Genomic DNA, 25,859 nt, shown 5'->3' with positions numbered 1-25,859 from the left:
TAATAGTCATGGGTGACTGGAATTCGTCAGTAGGAAAAGGGAGAGAAGGAAACATAGTAGGTGAATATGGATTGGGGGGAAGAAATGAAAGAGGAAGCCGCCTTGTAGAATTTTGCACAGAGCATAACTTAATCATAGCTAACACTTGGTTCAAGAATCATGAAAGAAGGTTGTATACCTGGAAGAATCCTGGAGATACTAAAAGGTATCAGATAGATTACATAATGGTAAGGCAGAGATTTAGGAACCAGGTTTTAAATTGTAAGACATTTGCTGGGGCAGATGTGGATTCTGACCACAATCTATTGGTTATGAACTGCAGATTGAAACTGAAGAAACTGCAAAAAGGCGGGAATTTAAGGAGATGGGACCTGGATAAACTGAAAGAACCAGAGGTTGTACAGAGTTTCAGGGAGAGCATAAGGGAACAATTGAGAGGAATGGGGGAAAGAAATACAGTAGAAGAAGAATGGGTAGCTCTGAGGGATGAAGTAGTGAAGGCAGCAGAGGATCAAGTAGGTAAAAAGACGAGGGCTAATAGAAATCCTTGGGTAATGGAAGAAATATTGAATTTAATTGATGAAAGGAGAAAATATAAAAATGCAGTAAATGAAGCAGGCAAAAAGGAATACAAACGTCTCAAAAATGAGATCAACAGGAAGTGCAAAATGGCTAAGCAGGGATGGCTAGAGGACAAATGTAAGGATGTAGAGGCTTATCTCACTAGGGGTAAGATAGACACTGCCTACAGGAAAATTAAAGAGACCTTTGGAGAAAAGAGAACCACTTGTATGAATATCAAGAGCTCAGATGGAAACCCAGTTCTAGGCAAAGAAGGAAAAGCAGAAGGTGGAAGGAGTATATAGAGGGTCTATACAAAGGCGACGAACCTGAGGACAATATTATGGAAATGGAAGAGGATGTAGATGAAGATGAAATGGGAGATAAGATACTGCGTGAAGAGTTTGACAGAGCACTGAAAGACCTGAGTCGAAACAAGGCCCCGGGAGTAGACAACATTCCATCAGAATTACTGATGGCCTTGGGAGAGCCAGTCATGACAAAACTCTACCATCTGGTGAGCAAGATGTATGAGACAGGCGAAATACCCACAGACTTCAAGAAGAATATAATAATTCCAATCCCAAAGAAAGCAGGTGTTGACAGATGTGAAAATTACCGAACTATCAGTTTAATAAGTCACAGCTGCAAAATACTAACGCGAATTCTTTACAGACGAATGGAAAAACTGGTAGAAGCGGACCTCGGGGAAGATCAGTTTGGATTCCGTAGAAATGTTGGAACACGTGAGGCAATACTAACCTTACGACTTATCTTAGAAGAAAGATTAAGAAAAGGCAAACCTACGTTTCTAGCATTTGTAGACTTAGAGAAAGCTTTTGACAATGTTAACTGGAATACTCTCTTTCAAACTCTGAAGGTGGCAGGGGTAAAATACATGGAGCAAAAGGCTATTTACAATTTGTACAGAAACCAGATGGCAGTTATAAGAGTCGAGGGGCATGAAAGGGAAGCAGTGGTTGGGAAAGGAGTGAGACAGGGTTGTAGCCTCTTGTCTTGAAAGGAGGATATAAGATGAACATCAACAAAAGCAAAACAAGGATAATGGAATTTAGTCAAATTAAATCAGGTGATGCTAAGGGGATTAGATTAGGAAATGAGACACTTAAAGTAGTAAAGGAGTTTTGCTATTTAGGGAGTAAAATAACTGATGATGGTCGAAGTAGAGAGGATATAAAATGTAGACTGGCAATGGCAAGGAAATCGTTTCTGAAGAAGAGAAATTTGTTAACATCGAGTATAGATTTAAGTGTCAGGAAGTCATTTCTGAAAGTATTTGTATGGAGTGTAGCCATGTATGGAAGTGAAACATGGACAATAACCAGTTTGGACAAATGTGGTGCTACAGAAGAATGCTGAAGATAAGGTGGGTAGATCATGTAACTAATGAGGAGGTATTGAATAGGATTGGGGAGAAGAGAAGTTTGTGGCACAACTTGACTAGAAGTAGGGATCGGTTGGTAGGACATGTTTTGAGGCATCAAGGGATCACAAATTTAGCATTGGAGGGCAGCATGGAGGGTAAAAATCGTAGAGGGAGACCAAGAGATCAATACACTAAGCAGATTGAGAAGGATGTAGGTTGCAGTAGGTACTGGGAGATGAAGAAGCTTGCACAGGATAGAGTAGCATGGAGAGCTGCATCAAGCCAGTCTCAGGACTGAAGACCACAACAACAACAACAACAACAATGTGTTTCAACAAAAGAAGCAGAATTTAACATGGCAACAATAGAAGCTACATATTCTTCAAAACTCGTTACAGTCCTTCATGAATCGGTCTCTCCTCAACTATCATTTTGGTATGGCTGACAACTCAAAACCAGTCCTGTCGTGTAAAATTTTCAATGGCTTCTTTTGTCAGCATTCCAGCCTCAGTGAGCGTAAACTTTTTGCTGTTTTCTTGTCACATTACTTTTCACCTAGGCCCATATATTTTCAGTCAGATTTAGAGGAGGAAGCCTGGTTCAACTATGCCCTTAGTCGTTAGCCTATTCGTCGACCTGGTAGCGTGAAATCTTTCCTTTGACAGTAGTACAAGTTCCAATAACTTCAGCTTATACATGCTAGGTCCAACTTTATCTTGTGGAACATTTCTTTGCAAAATATCCGCATTCCTCCACCACATTGTTGGAGCTTTATGCCTCACAACAAAGTGGTACAGTGTTTCGTCCATTCCTATTGTCGAATTCTGAGGGATGTTTTGCAGCAAAATGTTATCTTACCAGTCGGTGAATGTGTTCTTGGACGACACGCTTATTGCAAATCATGTATTCAGATGTACTGCACTGTTGTTGTTAATGCAATGCCAACACAAAACACTTGTTCACAATACCTGACAACTACAGAACACTTTAATGCCATAATATACAACTTTACAATGAGAGCTGATGAACATTGATGCATAACACCATGTCATACTGTTTACTCAAGGTGTGCAAACTGGGGCTCTTTACCAACAGAAGCACAGGCAGTGTGGTAGGTAAAGTCAGCTCGCCATTGGTGTTACCTGGGCAATGGCGTCACGTCACCCTCCAGTCAGCCAAATGTCAAAAGTCCCAACTAATTTTAAATGCACTATAGTTCATCCTGTCACTGGTGCTCAGATGGCACTTTTTGTTGGTGCTAGCCAGTCTACTGTAGGCGCAGTACTTCAGCAGTGGGCATCAGGAGCTTGGCAGCCACTAGCCATTCTTTTTGAAAGATCTGTCTCCACAGCAAAAGAACTGGGAATACATTTGACAGAGCCCCCCTTGCTATATGCTTGCTCCACATGCTATTCAAAATCTACACTGACCACAAACTCTTAATTTCACTTTTTCAATGGGTTTCTGAATTAAATTCCCAATATCACTGCAGATGTCAGTGTTTCACAGTAGCAAAAATGAACAGGTGCTCAAAGCTTTTCAGGTATGTATTTTAGAACACGTTTCTTAGACTGCTTTGCTTCAAATGATCATTCAGTTTACATTCCTGAGTACTGACCATTCCTCCTGGGGCACCCTGTACACTTGAATGATTTTGTAGCGGTTGCCCTAGTGGCTAAACAGCACCTAACAATGTAGTAGTTTATTGAATAAAATATGTTCAAAAATCTACAAGAGTAACTGAGTACAATTCTAGAGAGACAAAAAAACAACTCATAATAATTGACAGATGACACAGCACGTGAAAAGTTTGTGACATTGGTTTGTGTGCAGTTGTTATTGCACCATTCCTGAAGGTGATTTTTTTCTGTTGATTACAAGACATTTATAAATGGGCCTCTTTTTCAGTATGCTCAGATTTTCTGATGTTTTTGAATCTTAGCATTCAGCAAGTAAAATGATTATTCAAGACTGCACTCCAGATGCTGCACCAAAAGCTACATTTTGTAGTAGGTGGATATGCTTACAAGCAACTCAAAATCTGTCTCATGTCTTTGGATTCCTCCTCTCAGAAGGTCTTTGAAAAAACATGAGACATACTTGGAAATGAGAAAAAACAAGCAAGAGTACTACATGTATATTCTAATGTTGAAGGCCAACAAGATACAGAGGACGAGAGGTAATTTAGATCACTTCGCCAACCTGTTATTTAGTGCAATGTCTTGTTACTTATTCCAATTCTACTGATGCAGGAACCTCTTACTTGCAAATTCTTTACCATTTACCCATATCTCCATCAGTTGACTATCCAATATTTTGAGATACTGACACTGTATGTATTACTGAAAACAAAATTAGTTTTTTCCCTCTGCAGTACACTCACATTTACAAAATATGCATTGTCTATCATTCTATCAAATCTTGAGTGACATTCACAAATTCAAATTTTTAAAATTTCAAAATATTTCAAGCATTCACTCAATTGTTTTTCAGGTCTAATGTCTTTCTTTTAATTTTTTTGGCAGTTTTCAGAAGGGTGAAATGAGATTTCTGCAAGGTTTGGGCAACAGAGAGTTGCCTCTTTTTAAAGGAGGTGAAAATAGTAATCGTTCCAGGGAAAGCGTGCATTGTGAGCAGAACTTCCAGTTACATACGGGTCACTCTTTTTAAATGCCAGTAGGTGAAGGGATTGTTTGTAGTAACTTGTAGTCACTTTCTGAACTCTGCGATGTTAATATGAATACAACACAACTAAATAATAAAGAAGTCATCACTAAAACTTATTTTGTTGACTTCTGAACATGAGATTCTTCTTTCCAAGGAACTTCTCTCAATACTCTGTGTTTTTAGTTCAGGACTGTGACATTAAATGTGGATTTTCAGCAGTGGTAATGGTTTCTTACTCAATCATCCTGGGCACACTGTTCCCAAAAACTGCATGCGTTAATTTGATCTTTTTCTTTGAAACACAGCAGTCTTGAATCCAGCAAGTACAAATCAGTGACATGTTTAGTTGGATCTTAATACACCAGTGAGTAATTATCACTGTTGTAACAGGCTTTTATGTGGGATTCTTGATGGTCACAAGCCTTCAACATGACTGGACTATGGTGTGGACTCCCTCCTACCACTGTAGCTCTATCTCCAATCTATAAAGACTATATATCAATGCAAAGTGGCTGCATTAGCCTATTCATGTGTTCCTTACCCAGTTTTCTTTATTAGAATGGAAAAATGTCTTGCATATCACAGCTCTCAATTTTCTACCATAAAAAAACTTTACAACATTTCAAGCTTTTAGCATGTCTATAGTACGTTCATCAAAATGAATGTGATCATAAAAATGTAGTGCCAAGTTGCAGTTCAGTACTGGAACTTTTGATAAAATAGTGGCAGCCTTTAATGAGCAACTCTTGTATGAAGTATTTAATTGCAGCATAGTTTTCACCAGCTTTCAAATCATGGTCTTGACTGCTTTTCCTTTCGTCTGAGAGTAGATTGCTGGTATCTTACTATTTTATAGTGTCCCACCTTTTAATCTGAGGTTCCCTGATGTTACTTGTACCCTCCCAAGATAAGAATCTGTAGAATCTAAATAATCTTCATTCACACACGTGTATATGAATATATTTCACACTTAATGTGGTACCAAACATTATGTGGCAAACCACACACAACCTGTTGTAGGGTAGGGTACAAGCAATACTTAGAAATGTATGAAAAACAACAATTGACATTTCACAACATGACTACAAATATCTTCACGGTTTCTGTGTACTGCAACAAATTTTAGATTGATTTATAGAACAAGAGCAATAACAAAAAATGGAAAATCACCAATGGAAGAGAAAACTAGGGATTTTCCCCTTTTCATTATTTCTTCATGCATTATCTCTGTAATTACAATTACCTTGTCTTGTAGTTGTCATGTTCTGCAGCTTGCAAATACTGTAAATGTCATTTTTATATGTACGTACATTGAAATGAGCTGCCTAATAATGAATATTTTTATTTATTTCTCGCCAGATTGGCATAGTTGGCATGTGCTAAGAAAACAGTATGTATAAGATGCTGATGGACATGTACTCTTGATTCTAGCTTGACAATAAATATTCACTATTAGGCATCCTGTGTCAATATACATGTAAAGACTGGCATATTTTCAGTAAGACTGCTTATCTGACAGCTAATATATTATTTGAGAACTAACATTTGTTCAACAGATGCAGTGTCAAATGACACAAAAGGAGAAGAGAAAACAATATTAACTTTAGAATGGTGTCTTTTATTCAATGTTATACACGAATTTTTTTGTGTGCTCAAACAGGCACAACTCAATCTGTGCTTAAAACAATGCATTTTGAATACAGTGAAAGTCAATAAATTAATTAGCACCTTACAAGGTCAATATTAAAAGCAAATAGCTAAATTTTTATAATAGTACAAGGTATCTCCATATAAAAAATATTCAGATTACACTCTGATGCACAAATCAGTGCCATGCTCAATGCAATTTTTAAAATCATGATGCAAAATATGCAAATTCACTGCATATATATGGTACCAACATCATCTCTCCATGGAAGTGTATCAATAAAAAAATAGTGCATTTTTCAATTGTAATTAAATTACATAAACTATCAATAAATGCAGTTCATAACTGAAAAGTATATACATCGGTTACAACATTATCCAACATTTTTGCATATTTTCAAACAGGAATTTTACTTTTATCACAGTTCATACTGCTGAACTAGTCCTCAAGCTACAGACAATCTTTAATGATTCAATATATGTAAATTTTTCCAAAACTTGTAATAATAGAATATGAGAGAATAAGGAGAAAATGTGTGTCAGGCAGTCTCTGTTGGGTCAACATTTAAAATGACAGTCAACAGGAATTGGCTGAGTTATCTACTGATAAGATAACAGCAAATTTGGTTTTGGAAAAAGTAATTATTCAAGTAACACAAGATGCTAGCAATGCACAAATTTCACCAAGGATATTTGATTCATTGACTTTTCCACTGCTTGCTACAGTATTTTCTGTGATATGACCCGAATATATCACAGGTTGTTTCATAAGACACCAGAAAACAGTTTCTGGTGTCACATCTTATGAATGTGATTTTCCAAAACATACTGTTCTAGTAGCTTGCAGATAAGCAAAAGTCAACAGTTTGCTCAACGATACAACTTTATTATTTAAAGTAAAACATCTTCTTGATATCGCACAGTATAAGAATTATGTTCATTAGAGGCATTTGATTATTACCTTATGAAAGTTACCCTGGAGAATAATGGTCTGCTAACACTTAAAGCCAATGAAAATGTTGATCTACAAAATAAACGCATTTGCAGATATTATCAGATAAAACAAAGTTACCATGTGGCATAAATAGGGGGGGAAACTATGGCACAGTGATCACAGTTGCTAAATAGGATGAGAGAGCAAGGGTTCCAGCAAATTCACTTAAATGATTATATGTATATAAAAGAGTTTAAAAAAGATAAGGGAATGTACCAACAGTTACTTATTTGCATTTTTTTCTGATGCAATAAATATTGATGAGGCTCTCGAGCACCGTACCAGATCACATCAACATGATTTCTTAAAATTCCAGCAAGTCATTCTTTTTTCTCTATTACTGAAACCTGCAGCAGTTTTAAATATCGAGTATTTCAGCTCTAATGTAATACTCCTATTTTATGTAACATAAAATGTACACAATGTGTACCCAGGCCTCACTATTTCTCTGCTTTTCACACTTTATTGATGTATGTTTAACACACATATAAAATAAAATAGCAATACATTAATGTGGCAGTATTTCTGAATAATAGGGAGGAATGAGGCGAATTGTGATCATGAGAATAGTTTTGTCTTACTGTAATAGTAATGATTAAATACGCAAGCCATTACAAATGGCAAGCAACCTCACTATTTGATAGTAATGCAAAATAATGACAGCATCTGGACAGGAAATTGGAAACAGAGATTTCAGGTTTTTGCAATGATAACAATAGCACATCACAGAAAGCCTGACAGGTTGTCCTTTTGATGACATATTACAATTTTGTATATTCTCAATGTTCATAATTCACATAACCAAAAGCATCAAGGTGCCAGATATGGCTATAGACATTTAATCCAAGAGGAACAACCCTACAATTTGCTAGCTAACCCGATTTTAATAGCAAAGCATAAGTGCATTGCTAATGCAAATAAAATGAGTGTAGGGTGGACTAATCTACAGTTAAATGTTTTTGGAAATATATTGTTGGGACTTTTTGTTGAACACCTAGAAAACACCAATTTGTACATTAACAAAAGAAATACAAATCAAACTGCAAGTGCACTGTGAAAGCTATTCTAACAAAATAATAAATTGAAATATTAATTCCGGCACATTACTCCTCACTTGAACATGACAGTGAATTAGAATCTCAAATTAAAAGAGAGCTCGAACCAGTTTGAGTATTATTTTCTAATTTTTAAGTAATGATGTTGTCAGTGGCTGCACAGGGAAAATTCTGCGCATTAGGCAACAAGCTTATTTCTTACTGAGATCCAGACTCCTCAACTTCACCAACAGCTCCCAGCTGTGCATATAGTTTAATGGCGGGTATGGCACGTTTAGATATAGTAATGACTCACTCCACTGTGCATGTGCATGTGTGTCCATGTACACATTCTGGGAAATGTGAATAGCCAGGATATTCCAGGATGCTTAATTTTACAAACAGAAGACACTTTTCCTTAGCAAGTGTCCTTCATTTGCAAAGAGATAGGAAAGGATTGGGAAAAAAAAGAGACATCTTTTGAATTAAACAGCAAAGCTGCATGAAATGAAAGAGGAAAACAGTGATGAAATAAAAGCAACTTAAAAGTTGTGAAAACAAAAATTTAGACACGACGTAGTGTGCAATCAACAACTAAAAAATGATAATTGTGCACACACTACAAGTGTAAAGCACCTATTCCACTGTAAAAGAACTCTGCCAATTAACTTTTACAAAAGATATTTCACAAAATACTTTACGATACATTGGGGTACTTTCATCATATCTTTTATAAAGTCAGGGAGAGGCCCTAGCTTTTATACATGCTTTGTCAAAGAATTCTGACACTGTAATGTGAGCCTAAGAAAGGAGAAGTTAAATTGATAAATAAATGTGGAAGAGTGACAATAACAAGAACATGGAAGATGGAGAAGTGAGAAAACAAAAAAAGATAGAATGAGTAGTAGTTTAAACTCAAAGTAGGTGGGCACCACATCAGATGCAGTAGATCTAATGAATAAGATGGAAATAACGTTTTAAACACTTTCTAATTCAACACTGACACGGACTAAACAGTCTTTAATACACAAATGCCACAGTGAAAAGAAAAAATGAACCACACACAATATTTACCAAACAGAGGGATAAAAAAGGCTGAACTGCAGTTTTGAGTCTCAATTGTTCCACATTTTTGCCAGGTACAGAAGAAAAATAATGAAGAGTAAAGTGACAAAAATGAAGAACTATAGGATAAAAAGAAACCAGACAATCCTATTTACAATATCTTGTCAATATGTGGAATACAGGAATTAAACTGAAGACAGTTTAAAATCGGAGTGGTGAAAAGTGTGATGCAGGGGAGATGAAGATAAGAGGTAAAGAAGGATAACACATGAACATACTATGAGTAACCACGTAGGACACACAAATATGAAGTCAGAGAAAATCAACAAAAGATACGGCAGTAAGAAAAAGAAGAAAGCTAGAAAATAAGGAGGGGGTGGGAGAGACAGAAACCAAATGTGCTGTGCATTATTATATCCCACTAGTGTTTATGGAGGGTTACTCTTTTTCTTGCCACACCAGATAGTGGCACGCGCGCGCGCACACGCACACACACGCACACACACACACACACACACACACACACACACACACACACACACACACACACAAAATTTCCAACAGAGGAAGGGAGGGCAAAGTGGAAAGATGCTGGAGAAAAGCAGGCAACTACTATGTCCATTATCTCAAATTGTTTAAATGTACATATATATGAAGTAACTTTTGTTTTTGATGTTATATATTTTGGCTCATGATAAGGGGTGTTATTGTCAGTTCAAAGTATTAAATGAAAGATCTGTCCAAGGGGGGTGGGGGTGGGGGGGTGTTTACATTCCAGTATTATTTAGACTTACAGCTGACTGAAAGAGTACATTTTCAAGAATCAGGCTGACATTTGTGACCACCACTTTCATGTCATGAACTACAAACTCACCGGTCAAGAGGCAAGAGTTATGGAGTAAAGACTTATTTATGATGCATGCACTGGTAAATCCAAATATTTCTGTAGCATTATTTGATGGAGTATCCAACATCAAGCACATGCTGAAATACTGATTGTGATGATGATTGGTTTGTGAGGTGCTCAATTGCGCGGTCATCAGCGCCCATACAAAGACCCAATTTTCACACAGTCCCAGTCCAGCCACTGTGAAAGATGATGATGATGATGATGACAACACAAACATCCAGTCCTCGGGCAGAGAAAATCCCCAACCTGGCCAGGAATCAAACCCGGGACCCCGTGATCCAAAGGCAGTAATGCTAGCATACTGAAATATTATACCATACTATATCTACAACTCATCTTAAGGGATATGATACACCTCTGAAGGGCTGGTGATGAAGGGAATGCCAGTGAATAAGAAAATGGAGGGCCAATGAACAGAGATTGAATGGCATATACAAAAATACAGACAATGTTACAGTTAAGAACATAAAAACTAGTTATTACAAATTAATTTAGTATGCAGAGACAAAGAATTGTTGGAAATTTGAGGTCATGCGCTCATAGCTTGAGAGCAGCACTTGCTTGTACCTTTTAATGTTTTATGACACAGATTTTATAACTAGCCAATACAGCGTAAGAAGTTCACATAATGTGGAAAAAAGGGAAACAAAAAAAATGAGTGATACACCTATCAAGAGTGCTATTGTAATAGTAATTAAAGTAGATTCAGTCTTTGATGATATTCTGTACGGAGATCACAAAGTGTTACAGTTAGCCCAGGTCAACAAAGAGGAGAGATCAAACTACCTTGTTGGGAAGGATATAATTTACAGATGGAGTGTGGAATTTAGCCTGAAGCCAACAAAAATAGCAACGTTGATGATTTCCATGGCAGTTTTGACAATGATGGTGACACCAATTACAATTATAAAGTCAGCAGTACATAAAAATAAAGGTATATAAAAAAGGTATTAACCCTGTCATAATTTTGTAGCTACCTAAAAACGTAGGTATCTGGACGAATCATTTGCATTTTTCTCATCACTAAAATACAAGTGTTTTCTTTATCTAGTTGTGTTTCTCACTGTAACAAGTTGATGGTCATATAAGTATTTATAAGTGCAAAACAAATGGGGACTACTATGAGTATCAAGTGTAAATTTTTCCAACGCCCATTCCCACACCTTGAAAGGATATTTCTCAGAATCTATCAGAGAAAGAAACAATCATGAAGACATACAGCCTTTGTGGTACCAAGCACTTTTTCACAAAGTCAATGTTTCATATTTTATCACCAAATACACAAATTTTCTGTACTGTACAAATAATAAAACTTTAGAAGCACTAATTGTATTAAATGGCAGCAAACTATGGCAATATGGAAATGATGTACAGCCTTAAAGAAACTAATCAAATAACAGGAATTCACTTATCCATGCCAGTATCTCAGAAAACTTCACACACACTGGCTTTACAGACATTTTTTTACAAATGAAGTAAATTACAGTTCTTTTTTCACAATTAAGTATGGTGAGCCATGGATAAATTACTGATCCTTACAAGTTATTACATTTAAGAACAATTCCCCATGCCTGTAAATAAAATTTAACACAACAACTAGAATGGTTATGGTTTATGAATTATTACAACAAAGATAGGCATCCTGGATAAAATTATATTATGAGGACAGTATTATCAGAGGTTTCACCTGTCAGGGAAAAGAATAGACAAATGAGTGCTTGCTTAATATGTGTAGATATATGTTTGATAATAAAGTTAATTTACAGCTAAAGACACAGCATACATTACATCTTCTGACCAGAATAATAGAAAAATAAACAGAATAAGTCGTATCTCACTTATGGGCATAAACTCCCAAGTGCCAAATGCAGAAAAATAATAAAAAAGGTGGTACTGTATATAAATGCAAGAGTGATGTATAAATGTTGTAACAGAGAGATTACACCACTTGAAATGTAAAAAAATAACAACAATGAACAATTGTGTCATATATACACTGATAGATCACTAAAAACCTACTTATGAAAGTACGCATGAAATATGACAATATGTACAGTGAGCAATATAAGTGCATATTATAAACAACAAGATTTGAATTCTTTAAAACACAGATGCTTAAGACAGAATCATATATCATGGGGGCCATTTAAATTCCATTAGTTATGAAATATAGTGCTTCAGCACATTATTAAATCAATAGGCCTATGTCTAACACACACACAACAGACAATCACATAGCAACAAGTATACTCTCGAGAGATTCACAAGGTGACAACATGACAAAAGTGTCATTAAAATAGTGCGTATTGCTTTGAGAAAATATTAACAATGCAATTTAAAATTAAAATCAGATGTGACAAAGATTCGTTATATTTAGGCCTGTCATGCAATGGCATTATTTTCTTATGAGAGGTAAAATATTGAAAGACTTTTCTGACATGTGCAACTTTATACTTAAGTTTGCTGCAGACTGACAAGCAACTGCATGCCAAATTATACACAAATATTATGAACTGTGACATAAATCAAGTCTTCATATGTCATTAAAATACCATTAAAAAAATATAAATTGTATCATGTTTTGCTTAGGACTAGAAACCGTCATCTTAAAGGTCACATACGTATGAAATATAAATACTGTTATCTCCACACAGCACACATACATTAAAAAAGACAAACTAGCAGTTCTACTCAAAGTGTACAATGATTGTGCGTGCTCCAGCCACACACGTGGCACATACAACAGTGTCTATCTTGTGATGACTGGTACTGCAAATTGTAAAAATGCAATCACGTGGATTTAAGAAGTAACATTCTTTCCTGCATACTGCTACAGCATATTCATCTTCATATCTTCGGGTTCCATTGTTTGATAATGTACGATTATCATAAAACTTTGCATGCTTCTAAACTGTCACTCACACGCTAACTTGCTATCAAAACTGCTTAAAGCAATAGCAAACGCTTGTAGTGCACACATAGGATATCGGTAATCCATTGTGAAGACATCTTCGGAAATACGACCAAACTGCATTACTATGTAATCAACTGAAAATATAAATGAAACATTACTGGCAATGGGAGCAGTAATAATGTATACATTTGGCGAGAAGGCTAATAAAGAATAAAATTTAAATTATTCTAACATATCAGGTTTGCCACAATGAAAATAAAGGGCTTTTTCTTAAATTTAATTATATTTTGTGCCTCAGCTTGTAATGGGACACCCTCCTCTAACATTACTTTTTTATTTTTTTATAGAAATAGCTGATACCAGGAATATTTTTGTATCTTGAATTGGTTAAAATTATCTCAGCTGTTTCACTATTAGAATTTCATATAATTTTGTATATGATGTATTATATTTCAGACTAAGATGTATAAAACGCAATTAATTTGTTTCAATCGATGTTCTAGCTCTATTTTTACAGTTAAAATTACTTTTCTTTTAGAAATATTTGAAATTACGAAATATCTGGCCTACGTAAAATTCCTATTATTAATTGCACAATCTGACGATATTTATCAAATTTATTTCTGGACTCATTTATAAAATTGTGATATAATTTAGTGAAAATTCTTCTTTTGTCAAGAAAGTTTGTAAACTCTTTTGATTTGTAAACTCTTTGGAATATTGTGAGTACCGCAGAATTTTGGTAGTAGTGGGCATGCCTCTGATGGAAACGGATGTGTCTTTAATTTTGACAATAATAATATAATTTTTGGTTTTATGAAAATGGAGATTGTCAAGTCAGTGTGATATAGAAGAATGGGATAAAATAAGAAAGTCACGGAAACAGAAAGTACTTCATCAATTATTATGTCAACTGGAACCCACAAAGTCAAAATTGCAGCCTCAAGAATCTACTCCTATATGTACTGCAGCCAACAAGAAAATGAAGATAACAAAAAGTTTTTTTTTGTGTATCTTACATCTCTCGAAGCTTTTGAAACCAACAAAGAGACTGAAAATTTACTAGTGATGTCTGGGAGGGTAAAATTACAAGCTGAAAAGCCAAATACTTACTTCTATACAGAAAAATATATTTCAAAATCTGAAACTATATGTAAAAAGAAAATTGTATTTCAAATCAACTTAAAACAATTCTTTAAAAAATATGAAGAAGACAAGCAGGAAAAATGTATTGTTATATAATATACATACCATCACTGTCATGAACAATCTGGAAATTTTTTACTGATGCCTGAGTGACTCTCCCATGGAAGTTCAGCACATATGACTGTGTGTCATCATTCCATACTGGTGTTTTATTATGAAGCTCTATGAGATTATCCATATTTTTATTTCGCCAGCACTCTAAATTCACAGACCAGTATTGAGTTATGAGTTAGTTTGATCTTTCCTGAGATTCAAGCTGTACAAGAACGTATAAAAATTATCTTACCCAGCAAACCTTCATGTTCATCTTGAGGGCAGATTTGTACCCTCTTGTGCTCTTGAGTCATCCCCGGCAATATAACTGTCATTTTCCTTGGACCTTTGAAGCCAAGAACATTTGTATCCTAATAAAGAGTAAAAAGAAATGAATGCAATTCAGAAAACATGTAAATTATCTAAAATTAGAAAGGAGGAGTAATATACAAGTGGTATTCACACAGTTAATAAATTGCTGATTTGAATAAGGCAGAAAGAGCTCTTATGGGCTGATTTTATCCCACAACCAATTTTTCTGATGTACTGTAGTACGGACTGGTAATAATGATTTTAAACGATGGAAGTTGCTGGTTGCTAGGTCAGACTTGAAGGGAGGATGGTTCTGTTTTGGGTGTACTGAGGAAGCACATTACTGTCCAGACCACCCAGTGATTTTCAAGTACATCTCCACAGATAATTGAACAAGCATTTAGCTGGACACTTTCGCTGAATATGGACATTCAGAATGTAGACAGTGTATGGATAATGAGACAGAATTTCCTTATGCAAAATGTGATGCCGGTGCAACAAATGTGTCATACCAGTATCAAACTACATTGAAAAGCAATGAACACCATTACTGGCATAACTGTCTGTGGAAAATAAACTGTTCATAAGAACACCTGTAGCCTTACTTTCTTTATAGTTCTTACACACTTGATAACACATATTCACACAGTCAAACTGTCAAAAAAGCATAACAAAAACCTATATTGCTTGTGTAACAAAAACCATTTTTTCAGTGGCCTGGAAATACATTGGGGATTTAACCATAATAATAATAATAATAATAATAATAATAATAATAATAATAAAAATAATAAAACAAAATGTAAAATTTCAATCTCCTTGCTATCAAAGGGAATGATATACTCGTCAATGAGAAATATAGCTGTTCCATTGTTTCTGTACCCAGACTACGAAAAATATGTACCTACTACTGCAGTACAGAATTACCTTGATCAGATGACAAATCTAAAAATGATACTGCTGAAGTACAAAATGTTGAGAATAATCACAAAAAGTGTTTGAGTTATCCTTTTGATTGCACTTCCCTCTTGCTTCAACAAATTATTTTTCAACCCTGTAAGAAATTTAACACCACCTGCTCTAACACTCCGACACAGTGATCAATGACTTCTTTTTCTTTAACAACAATATAAAGCAGAATGGATTGCACAAAATAGGAAAGGTTTAAGCTATTAGACTTTGACATTAACACCACAAATACGAATATTATGAATACCGTTATATAAAAACCACATGGCCATTTGAAAATGGATTTATGAACAGGACAAGATTAGTATACATATGAAGTAACATCAGTAAATGGTGAAACTGCTGTGAATCAGAAACACATACTATCAGATTATTGCAATGACAATATAGTTTCCTCTTCACTGTCTCATTTACTGGCCAGTAGTACAAGCACCCAAAGCGTAATAATATTGGTTCTAGAAGTGTCAGGGTATGATGCCCCCTCCTACAAATGATCACTCACTAAAATGCAGCAATACAGAAATCTATGGAGTTATATGAGGAAAAAGATTTTGCTGAACAATTGCAGCAAAGATACCGTAAAGGACACTGTAACATATTGATGAAGGTGGACTACCATAATATATCTGTGCCAATACAAGAACATGAAAATGTGTAGCTCCAATAGCTTCAGTTATCTATAACGTTTACATATTACTACTGCTGCTACCACCACCACCACCACCATTTCTTCCTAACCTTTATCCTGCACCTTGTTTGTGAATCATGTAACTGTGGTATTCACCTAGCCAAATATGACAAACTGCCTAAAAAAACCGATCCAGGCTGTCTGGCACCACAAGGTGGATTTGAATTACGAAAGCAATGTGCTAATCTCTGGGCAGGTAATGTTTGACATACATATCAATGTTAATCTAAAAAATGAAATGTAAGTTGGAGTGGAACATAAAATTTATTAACGGCACATTTAGCAAAATTCACTTTCTTCCAAACAACAGTAACTTTCTTAATATAAGGGGGCCTCAAATGAAGATAAGACAGATGGAAAAAAGTAAATAAACTGTTTATTATTCCAACAATAAATGCCGTGACTGTTAATACAAGGTGGTTGTAATTAAAGTTCAGCTATTCACAGGAATCCAGTGTGGGCTGTAATTATCATAGGGCAGCGAAACTTGGTAGATGATATAATGTATTAATGTGGAACCCATTTACACTGGAAAACAAATCAATTCCAATTTTAGCCACCAGGTGCAAATCTAGTGCTGTGAATGTAAGGAAGAAGTATACAAATGCTTCCATACATCATGGAACAGTAAGAGGCTGTGGACAGACAAGGTCAATCAACTGAGGAAGCTGTAAGTTGATTTTATTGTTAACTGCCACCTACACAATTTGTTCAATATGAGCACTGGAGATGTCGACCAGATGCTGTATCCCATACGACAATGTGATCAGTAGTTGCTCATAGCAGTTACAGGGGAATCTGAGTAACATGTTCACATGTACTGGGATTCAGTTCAGGTAGAGACTGAACGTGTCCACAGTAAACATGTTCTATTAGATATACCCACAACTAAAAGTCACGTGGATTCAGATCAGGTGATCTTGCAGGCCATGACTGGAAAACCTCTAGAAATAACACTTTCGTGGAAGATTGCATTAAGCAAATCTTTCACAGGATGTTGCCCATCATGCAAGAAAACAGTGGTTTCCACAGAGCTGCACTCTTCCAAAGCAGGAATCACATGCTGAACACAAATGTTTCAATAACGTGCAAACATCATGGTACACCTGACAGCCCCCTGGGTGTGTTCTCTTCAAAGAAGTGAACTATAATAAAGGTGCTTGTGAACCCAATACACACAGTCACATAAAGTGAGTGCAATGGCTCTTCATCCACAGTGCATGGTTTACAGTATCCTGAATTCAGTAATTCTGTGTATTCACTGCACTCTGTAGACAGGGTCTATACATGGACAAGGGAAAAAAATTCCCGGGTTTTTCCTGGATTTCCCGCTTAAAAATACATTTTCTCCCGTGTGAAAATACAGTTGTTCCATGTTAAGGGACAGTATACTTTCCCTCGGAACTGTAAAAGTTATAAATCCTTTGAATGGCTCTGGTTTTATACACCGGCGTAGAATTACTCGTCACTTTAGAAAACGAAACTAAGGGGGAAAGAAACATGTTCTGGAAAGATCTTTGATGTGCAGCAACATGTACACTACATATTTTCGTATTACGAAAGTATAAATGCGAATTCCACCAAACACCGCATGTTACTTTCCAAAGCATAGAAGTCAAGATTGTGATGCGCTTTTGTAAACCAGGCACAGCTCATGTCATGTTAGCTCGGCAGCCAATGACAGCGGAAATTCACGGTATAGGACATATGATGTAGTCAGCCAATAACAACATCACTGTTAAGTAGCGCGAACATACAAATAGGAAAAGTTAATGGTTTAAATGAATATACATAGTGTTGTTACAAGAAGAAGCAAAGCTTTTACATATAATATTGATCTCGAAGATTTGTGGGGATGTAGAACCACTGGCTCACCCCGCAATAATACCACTACCCTACTGCAGCGAGAACTGTACCTTTGCCAGATAAGTTCTCTGTAGTACACACCCTACGCTACATGTATTGTGTATACTCTGCAAGAATAATAGTATTCATAGTAAGTGACAGGAGTGCGAGCTTTTATTTATTACCACGACCGCTCTCCACTACCTATAGATTAATAAGCTGCAATAGAAGCTACACTTTCACATATATTGTTGATCTTTTTTGCGCGCGTTACACTTCAAGATACATCACACAAATGTGCCTGTAAAATGTTTAATAATGACATTAATGTCTGATCTGGGCTTGAAATTCTTCTAAATGGCTCGTCTTCAAAGGGTTGATTTTTAAATGAGAGTCAACGCTCTGTGATTTACGAAAATCATCGTACATACTCACACACAGTTCATCTTGGATAAAAGGAAATTTGCTTGGAAAGTAAAGCCTAGTTTACATGACGACATGAGGTTGCAGGCAACTGCGCTACTGGCGACTGTAAATGTGTGTCGCAAATTTGCCCAACTTGTTGGTGAAACTAAAAGCTTTCAGTGTGTTCCAACTTTGGCAACACTAGTTGTAAGAGTTTTGAGGTTATGTGTGTTCATAGTGTGTGGACAAACTTCGAAATATGAAGTGGGGAACAGAGAACACTGTTCGCTTTTTGGATATCCATGCTTTGCTTAGGTGTTTGTGGAAATTGGAAATTTGTAGGAAGGTTCTATGGGACCAAACTGCTGAGGTCATTGGTCCCTAGGCTTACACACTAATTTAATCTAACTTAAACTAACTTACACTAAGGACAACACCCACACTCCCATGTCTGAGGGAGGACTCGAACCTGGGGTGAGCCGCGCGAACCGTGGCAAGGTGCCATAGACCGCGCGGCAGTGTTTGTGGGATTTCAGTGATGCTGATTACAAAAATAAGCAACATATTGCTGCTCCTCAGAGCATCATTGCCAATCAGAAGATAGATGGTTTGACAATATCAGAGCTGCAGGGCAAAATTTATTGTATTAGGAACACATATACAACATAATTACGAAAAATACAAGCAAGTACAATTCTAGCTGTGGAAATACTCTCGTCTATAAGACTAAAATCCCATTTCGAGTTGGTCAACTCTTTTTTAAGGAATATTGTTGACAGGAGGAAAGGGTACACAAATCAAGATCTCTTCTTAATGCGGCCTGCTTTGAATAATTATTGCTGTTAATATTAATAATCATTACTGTTAATGTTAATAATTATTGATGTTAATGAAAAACCGTCATCACCAATTAAAACTGCATCTTCTAGCATGCATAGTAAAATGCATAATTCAGCTTAATGTGCACATTCGTATGTTCAGATTCCCAATGAAGTAAGCCTCGACTTGATGTTAAGCTTTTCAGTGTGGTTTTCGGGATGTAAATTTTCTTAGAACACCAGTACTGTATTATATAAAATTTAGTTCTTTATTATGGCATACTGCCATTCATGCTATAAGATGAAAACATGCATTTGAAATGCAACGAGCAGTTGAAACTAGCCAACAGTGTGGAATAAAACATTTCATTTCAAATAAATTGACTGCCTCGGTGGAAAAATAAAAAAAGCCAAATTTCTTTAGCAAACCGAGAAAAATAACTTCATTGTCCTGCAAGGAGATTAATGCTTGTCTGTCAGAAAGGTAGAAATAAAATAAGATCTGAAACTAATAACATTTTAGCCCTCCGTAATTATATGAATGTATTTTAATTCACTTGATAGCTCCCAACCACAGAAATCCATTTTGTTTTTATTTCACGTGAGAGCAGTAAACAAAGAGGAAACAGCAAAATTACTAAACGTAAACACGGGTCATGTGGACACTACCCACTACAACTCAGACTGCTCTGCACATCTGCCCCAGATCTACAATATTTCCGAAACCCCCCCCCCCCCCTTCCCTCTCACCCAAGCATTGGAGATAGGATGCCAAAAATTTAAAAAATTAACTTTATAAAAAAAGTTCATTTTGTAGCGCACATCTTTCTGAACAGTCTGATACATAAAACATACAAGTCTGAGGAAATGAAAAACATGTTATTCAGTCTTAAGTGTGCCAAAGTGCAGCGCCACGCCCCTTCACACAACATTTTTGTATTGCATGTCACTGTATTTCGCTCTGTGGAGTTCAAACATGTATATTTTGTAATGGGTGCCATCAAACTATATTCACGACAGTGGAAATTAAAATGTCCTGTGGTGCCTCTCCTGCTCCCAGTCAGCCGATTTTACATCACGCCCCTCTTACAAAACTCGCAATTAATACTGGATGGGATTATTTGTAACCGGGAGAACTGGAACTCTTCAGAAAATCTGCGCTCTTTATTGCCTATTAGCTAATAACTTGCTGTTTTGTGTGACAAAATTAAGTATAAGATACGAGCATTTTTTTCTCTCTAATATTGCTACAGCTTTACATGGCGTGCTTTCTTTTCTGTGAAATGATCTATTACCTCACCAAAGTTCATCAAACTTTTTGCTATATGAAAAATCCAAATGTCTTTGTCTAATACTGAGAAAGCTGTTAATACAAATAGTATCCAATACTGGAGTGATTTCTCGATCTGATTATGTATATTTTGTCACTGTCTGCTAGATGAAATGAAATAGGCCTGTCTAATATTGCAGCGATTGTAACACAAACCAAATAAATGAGACTGTTTTGGCAAAAAATGGTCATTTTTATAGCACGACAGAATATAATTCACAAAATGCCAATATCAAATGCCTATAGGCCTAATAAAACCAAAAAGCTTTATGTTAGGAAATAGTTTCACATTTCATTCATACGCTCCGGCTTCTCAAGCATGAGAGCAAAAAGTAGTAGTACGAAATTTTTGTATAAATTTGGAATCATCACATTCTTCCATAATTTGTGTGATGTCCCCGTTTTTTCTCCTTCCTTGTTCTAACAAACAATCTTGTCATGACTAATTCTGAACCGAGCGAGGTGGTGCAGTGGTTAGCACACTGGACTCGCATGTGGGAGGATGACAGTTCAATCCTGCATCCGGCCATCCTGATTTAGGTTTTCTGTGATTTCCCTAAATCATTCCAGGCTAATACTGGGATGGTTCCTTTGAAAGGGCATGGCCAACTTTCTTCCCCATCCTTCCCTAATCCGATAAGACCGATGACCTCGCTGTTTGGACTCCTTCCCCAAAAACAACCCAACACTAATTATGAAAATATTCCTGCCAGTGTCAAGACTCATTCTCTGCAACAATCACCAGTTTAGTTATCCTGCATTTATTCTCTGGTTAGGCGTTATTACATGTTCATATAACGCATTTTCCGTTCTACTCCCAGTATTGAACTTATGCGGCAACTAGCTGGGGACTGTACAACTGGCCCTTACTAGTGTGGCGATCTGGCCAAAACTTTTCTGTCAAAATTTCATTTTCTTGGATACACCGAGAAGATAATATGTAATCTTTCTTATCAGTTATTCCTGTTTCTCGTTTGTTGCTACTCTGGTAGTCTGAGTCTATGGATTTTACTAGTAATTATAAAAAAGCTGATCATTTGCAAACCCAAACAACCACATAACATACAGTGATTGGTATTCACCCATTAGGCTTTCTTCCGCTCATCTCGTATACTCCATCCCCTTTTGACTGCAGGAAAGTTTATTTGTAGATGCGACCGGGATTCCTCTGAGAGACATTACGTATACTATACAAGCATTCAAAAATATTTAAAAAATCAACAGGGATGCGTTTCAGAATCACATGAATAATCGACAGACCAATGTGCGCTGGATGCTAGGCGCTTTGTGAAACCAGGTTCCAGGTTTTTCCCTCAAGAATATGAATTCCCCCCCCCCCCCCCCTCCCCAAGAAATTGCCCCCCGAGGCGGACACCCCATCTTGGATGTCATACAAATAGTGAACAGCACTATATTTCCACCTGTTGGGCAAAACTGGAACTAATTTTCTTTTCCAGCTTAAATCGGTTCCACATTAACACACAAGCATATCTACCAAGTTTCACTGCTATACAATCACCACAGCTGACACTGAACTTCTGTGCGTAGCTGCACTTTAATTATAATTGCCTGGTACATTAATCCCACTGTGAGACAGGACAGTCGATGCTTTCAAGGAAAGATGTTTGTGGTTGCCTGTAGAATCTTGATTGTACTCAGGCATCCACCTCTCTGTCTGAAGCAAATCAATGGCTACAAATGTCTTTCTTCAGGGCACCAAATACAGGGTGTTTGAACAACTCCAACACTTTTACCAAGAACCTTATAAATGTTCAATGCGAGTACCAATTGTCACACGGCACACATCAAGTCTATAGCCGGGTTCTTCCCAAACGTTGATAAGTGTGACTTCAGTGATTGTAGCAACAGCTGCTTATCTGGTTTCTTAATTCATGGAGGTCTGCTGGTAGCAGAGGCCCATACATACGATCCTTGATGAAGCTCCAATGGAAAAAATCGCATGGCGTTAGGTCGGGTGAACATGGAGACCACGCAAAGCAAGCCCTGTCATTGGGCCCCTTGCGGCCTATCAAGCATTTGGGTACAGTGAACGTGTGGCGTGCGACAAATGGTGCTCACATTGAACATTTATAAGGTTCTTGGTAAAACTGTTTGAGTTTTCTTCAATTGACACATCATTTATAACTGTAAGTTTAATGAAATAAATATTATAAAGCACTAAAACCCCATATTCATTTATAAACACCCCGCATTTGGAAATGGCATGAGGAGAGGTTGGGACCAAATGGATGACATGTAAGAGTTTTCCAGTGAAGCTTCTGCCGTGTGGTTGAAACAACTTTAGCAACAATCTGTTGCAGGATAATGCATGCCCACTCACATGTTAGGAAGGTTGTTTTGACTACATTGCAGAAGCTTTGCTGCAAGCCCTTACACATCTTCCATAGAGTCCTGATCTCTCCCCATGTGAGTTTCATAATTCTGGATCCCCAAGGAAAGGTGTTCATGACTGTCAATTTGCTTTGGACAAAGCAGCACACCCCTGGAAACAATCGTAGTTTCATAAGGAACCACAAACACTTTTCCATGAAGGCACTGCCCATCTTGTCTGCTAGGGGTAAATGAATTAATAGTTATGGTGATTACTTTTGAAATAATAAACAGCTTACTTGTTTTCATTTGACTGCCCCTAATATAACAATTGTTGATCCAAGATTTCCTATGGAAGCTGAAGCCATCAACTGTAGCCATATTAAGGAACCTTCATGGCATTAGCTGGCCACAGACAAGCATATTTTAGTTAGTTTAGCTATTAATTCTGACAGGCTCCTTCTGTGCATTTGTGGACACACAACCTTTGCATTATCAGCTACAGTTCTCAGAACCAATGATCCCACCTCATCTGTTGGGTATACACCAACACATTTCTGATGCAGGTCAGATTCAGAAATTCCATACAATTTTGATGTGTATTTCATGTGACAGCAAGTTTTAAACTTGTCAGACAGTACCACAACAGAAATATGTTTGTGCTGCAATCTTTTTCGTTAGTTTTAAATCCTTGTAACCCCAACTGGCAGTTAAATAACTAAGTGTGGTGGCCTCTCTTTGTTCTGGTGAAATGTTTTCACGAATTACTGTCGTTTCTGTGGCATTTTTAAAATTAAAAACATAACAAAATAAAATTTCCAGGGCCAGTTTCTCTACATCAACTATCGAGTGCTAACAAAAATGAAATGCACACACTTCAAAGTGCTCCAAATAATACTGATTCATTCTTAAGTAGTTATGCAGTTGTCATGTTCAGTAGTTCTGACAAGGGAATAGTCTAATCTGACATGTCGAAACCTGCCCTGAATTTTTTTTATACAGGAAGAATACACTGAAAGAAACATAATGTCAAAATTTTAGCTGCTAAAACACACTGGAAGTATTTTTTTAAAACATGTGGAACTTTGCGAAATTCCTAGCTCACCAGGTGGCTGGAGAATGTACTCCCCTGCAATAGCTGTAACAGATGGAGCATGTGTGGCACGGTGGGCACCATATCCTTGATTGATGACACATCACTAAACAGATAATACAGCACAACACAATCATAATTTGTACATCAAATTTCAGTTTCCACTCATAGTTTTTCTGACACAACTGTTCACAATCACCGTTCACTCGAATTTGTAGCTCATTTAATATTCATAATAATTAGCAGTTGCCTTTGCAGTATCACCAAGTGTTAACAATGAAGATAAAACTGAATCAACTTCCTTTGTGATTTCTTGGCATATGCTTGCTAATAGCATCTGTCTTTGTGCAGGTCCCAGAGTTTCACAGTAATGTGGAGTCCAAGTTTTCAACTTTCCAAAAATAAAATACAGAAAACAAAGTACGCAATAAAAAATTACCTATTTCTTCTGAAGACCTACATATATGTTATTTATTCTTTAAATTCTTGGACGTTCATGTGAACGGCATCAACATTTTGTTAAAAATTGTGGTAAAATTAAAAGAAACAAGAAATAACTGTGACAATTTGATGAACTGTGGTTCAAACGATGCCTGTTGTAACTAAAGTCCAGAACAAAAACAAGAGCACCTCCTAAGCTGAAAGAAAATATGTGCAGCAATATCTTTCAGTGACAAAGGAAAGGTATTTTTTTTTCCTGGAAGGAGAAAACACCCAAACTTAAGCAGCGAGCAAAACCAGTTTCACTTAGAAAAATTGGGGCACGAATTGAATAAATGGAAGAAAGATTTACATGAAGTACGAAATATGCACCAAAATGAAACTGCAAAAATCTGAATCGAGGCTTCTTCGACCTGGTTAAATGGATTCAGGAAATTATACGGAGGAGGAGGTCACAACACACTGTTGCTACTCATTAAAACCAAACTGTGATTAACATCTTACGCACCTCTGGTTCAACAGTAATTGTCCCTGTCAAGCAATACAGAGGAGTGTTACACATAATAATTTCTTCTTTTACTTAAGACTTACACACGGTAATGGACAGTCATGGTGGATTGTAAATAATTTATGGAGTAAAGAGGTAACAACTTGCTGAATAGTAAAGATGCTAAGTTGTTGAAAGGCACTTTGCTAGCTTTTGGATGAATTCATTTTCAGAATTACAGAGCCCCCCCCCCCCCACACGCACACACACATACACACAGTGTTGAAAGGGATCCCCTCCCAAAGTGATATTCTGGCACAAACCCCATCTACGCAATGCCTTAGTCCAAACTTATGCCACAGCCACTCTGAACCCCCTGCCATGTAGGTCATACCCCTGTGGAAGACTCCTCTTTCCCTCTGATCTGTTTTCTCCTCCCAATGTACCGTATTGTGTCTTCACGCATTGTACACAACTCCCCTTCTTGTGGCCAGGATGAGCTTATGGTGCCACACACTGCTGTCACATACATCTGCTGCTCTCATTCCCACCCATTAGCCACTCTCCCTCCCACTTTCAGGCTCCTTTACGTCTAATTTCATTACTTATAATTATTACTGTAAATTCAAAATAAAATAGTACTGTAATTAAATATGCACAAAAAAAAAAAAAAAAAAAAAAAAAAAAAAAAAAAAAAAAAAAAAAAAAAAAGGAGAGAGAGA

At 36.6% G+C, this 25,859-nt stretch overlaps 1 protein-coding gene across 1 annotated transcript in view; it reads right to left on the bottom strand.

Moving 5' to 3' along the window:
- Window positions 1–12,647: 12,647 nt before the first annotated feature.
- Window positions 12,648–25,859, bottom strand: part of LOC124622443 (protein king tubby) — a 62,436-nt gene continuing 49,224 nt past the window's right edge. The window contains exons 7-9 of the mRNA XM_047148141.1: window positions 14,672–14,789; window positions 14,431–14,583; window positions 12,648–13,313 (exon numbers count right to left, since the gene is read on the bottom strand). Coding sequence (XP_047004097.1) covers window positions 13,180–13,313; window positions 14,431–14,583; window positions 14,672–14,789 — 405 coding nt within the window. The 3' untranslated portion in view covers window positions 12,648–13,179. The remainder of the gene's footprint in view (window positions 13,314–14,430; window positions 14,584–14,671; window positions 14,790–25,859) is intronic.

This window comes from Schistocerca americana, chromosome 7 (genome assembly GCF_021461395.2).
Source record: "Schistocerca americana isolate TAMUIC-IGC-003095 chromosome 7, iqSchAmer2.1, whole genome shotgun sequence".
Lineage (NCBI taxonomy): Eukaryota > Metazoa > Arthropoda > Insecta > Orthoptera > Acrididae > Schistocerca > Schistocerca americana.
This window is presented reverse-complemented; position numbering and strand designations above follow the sequence as displayed.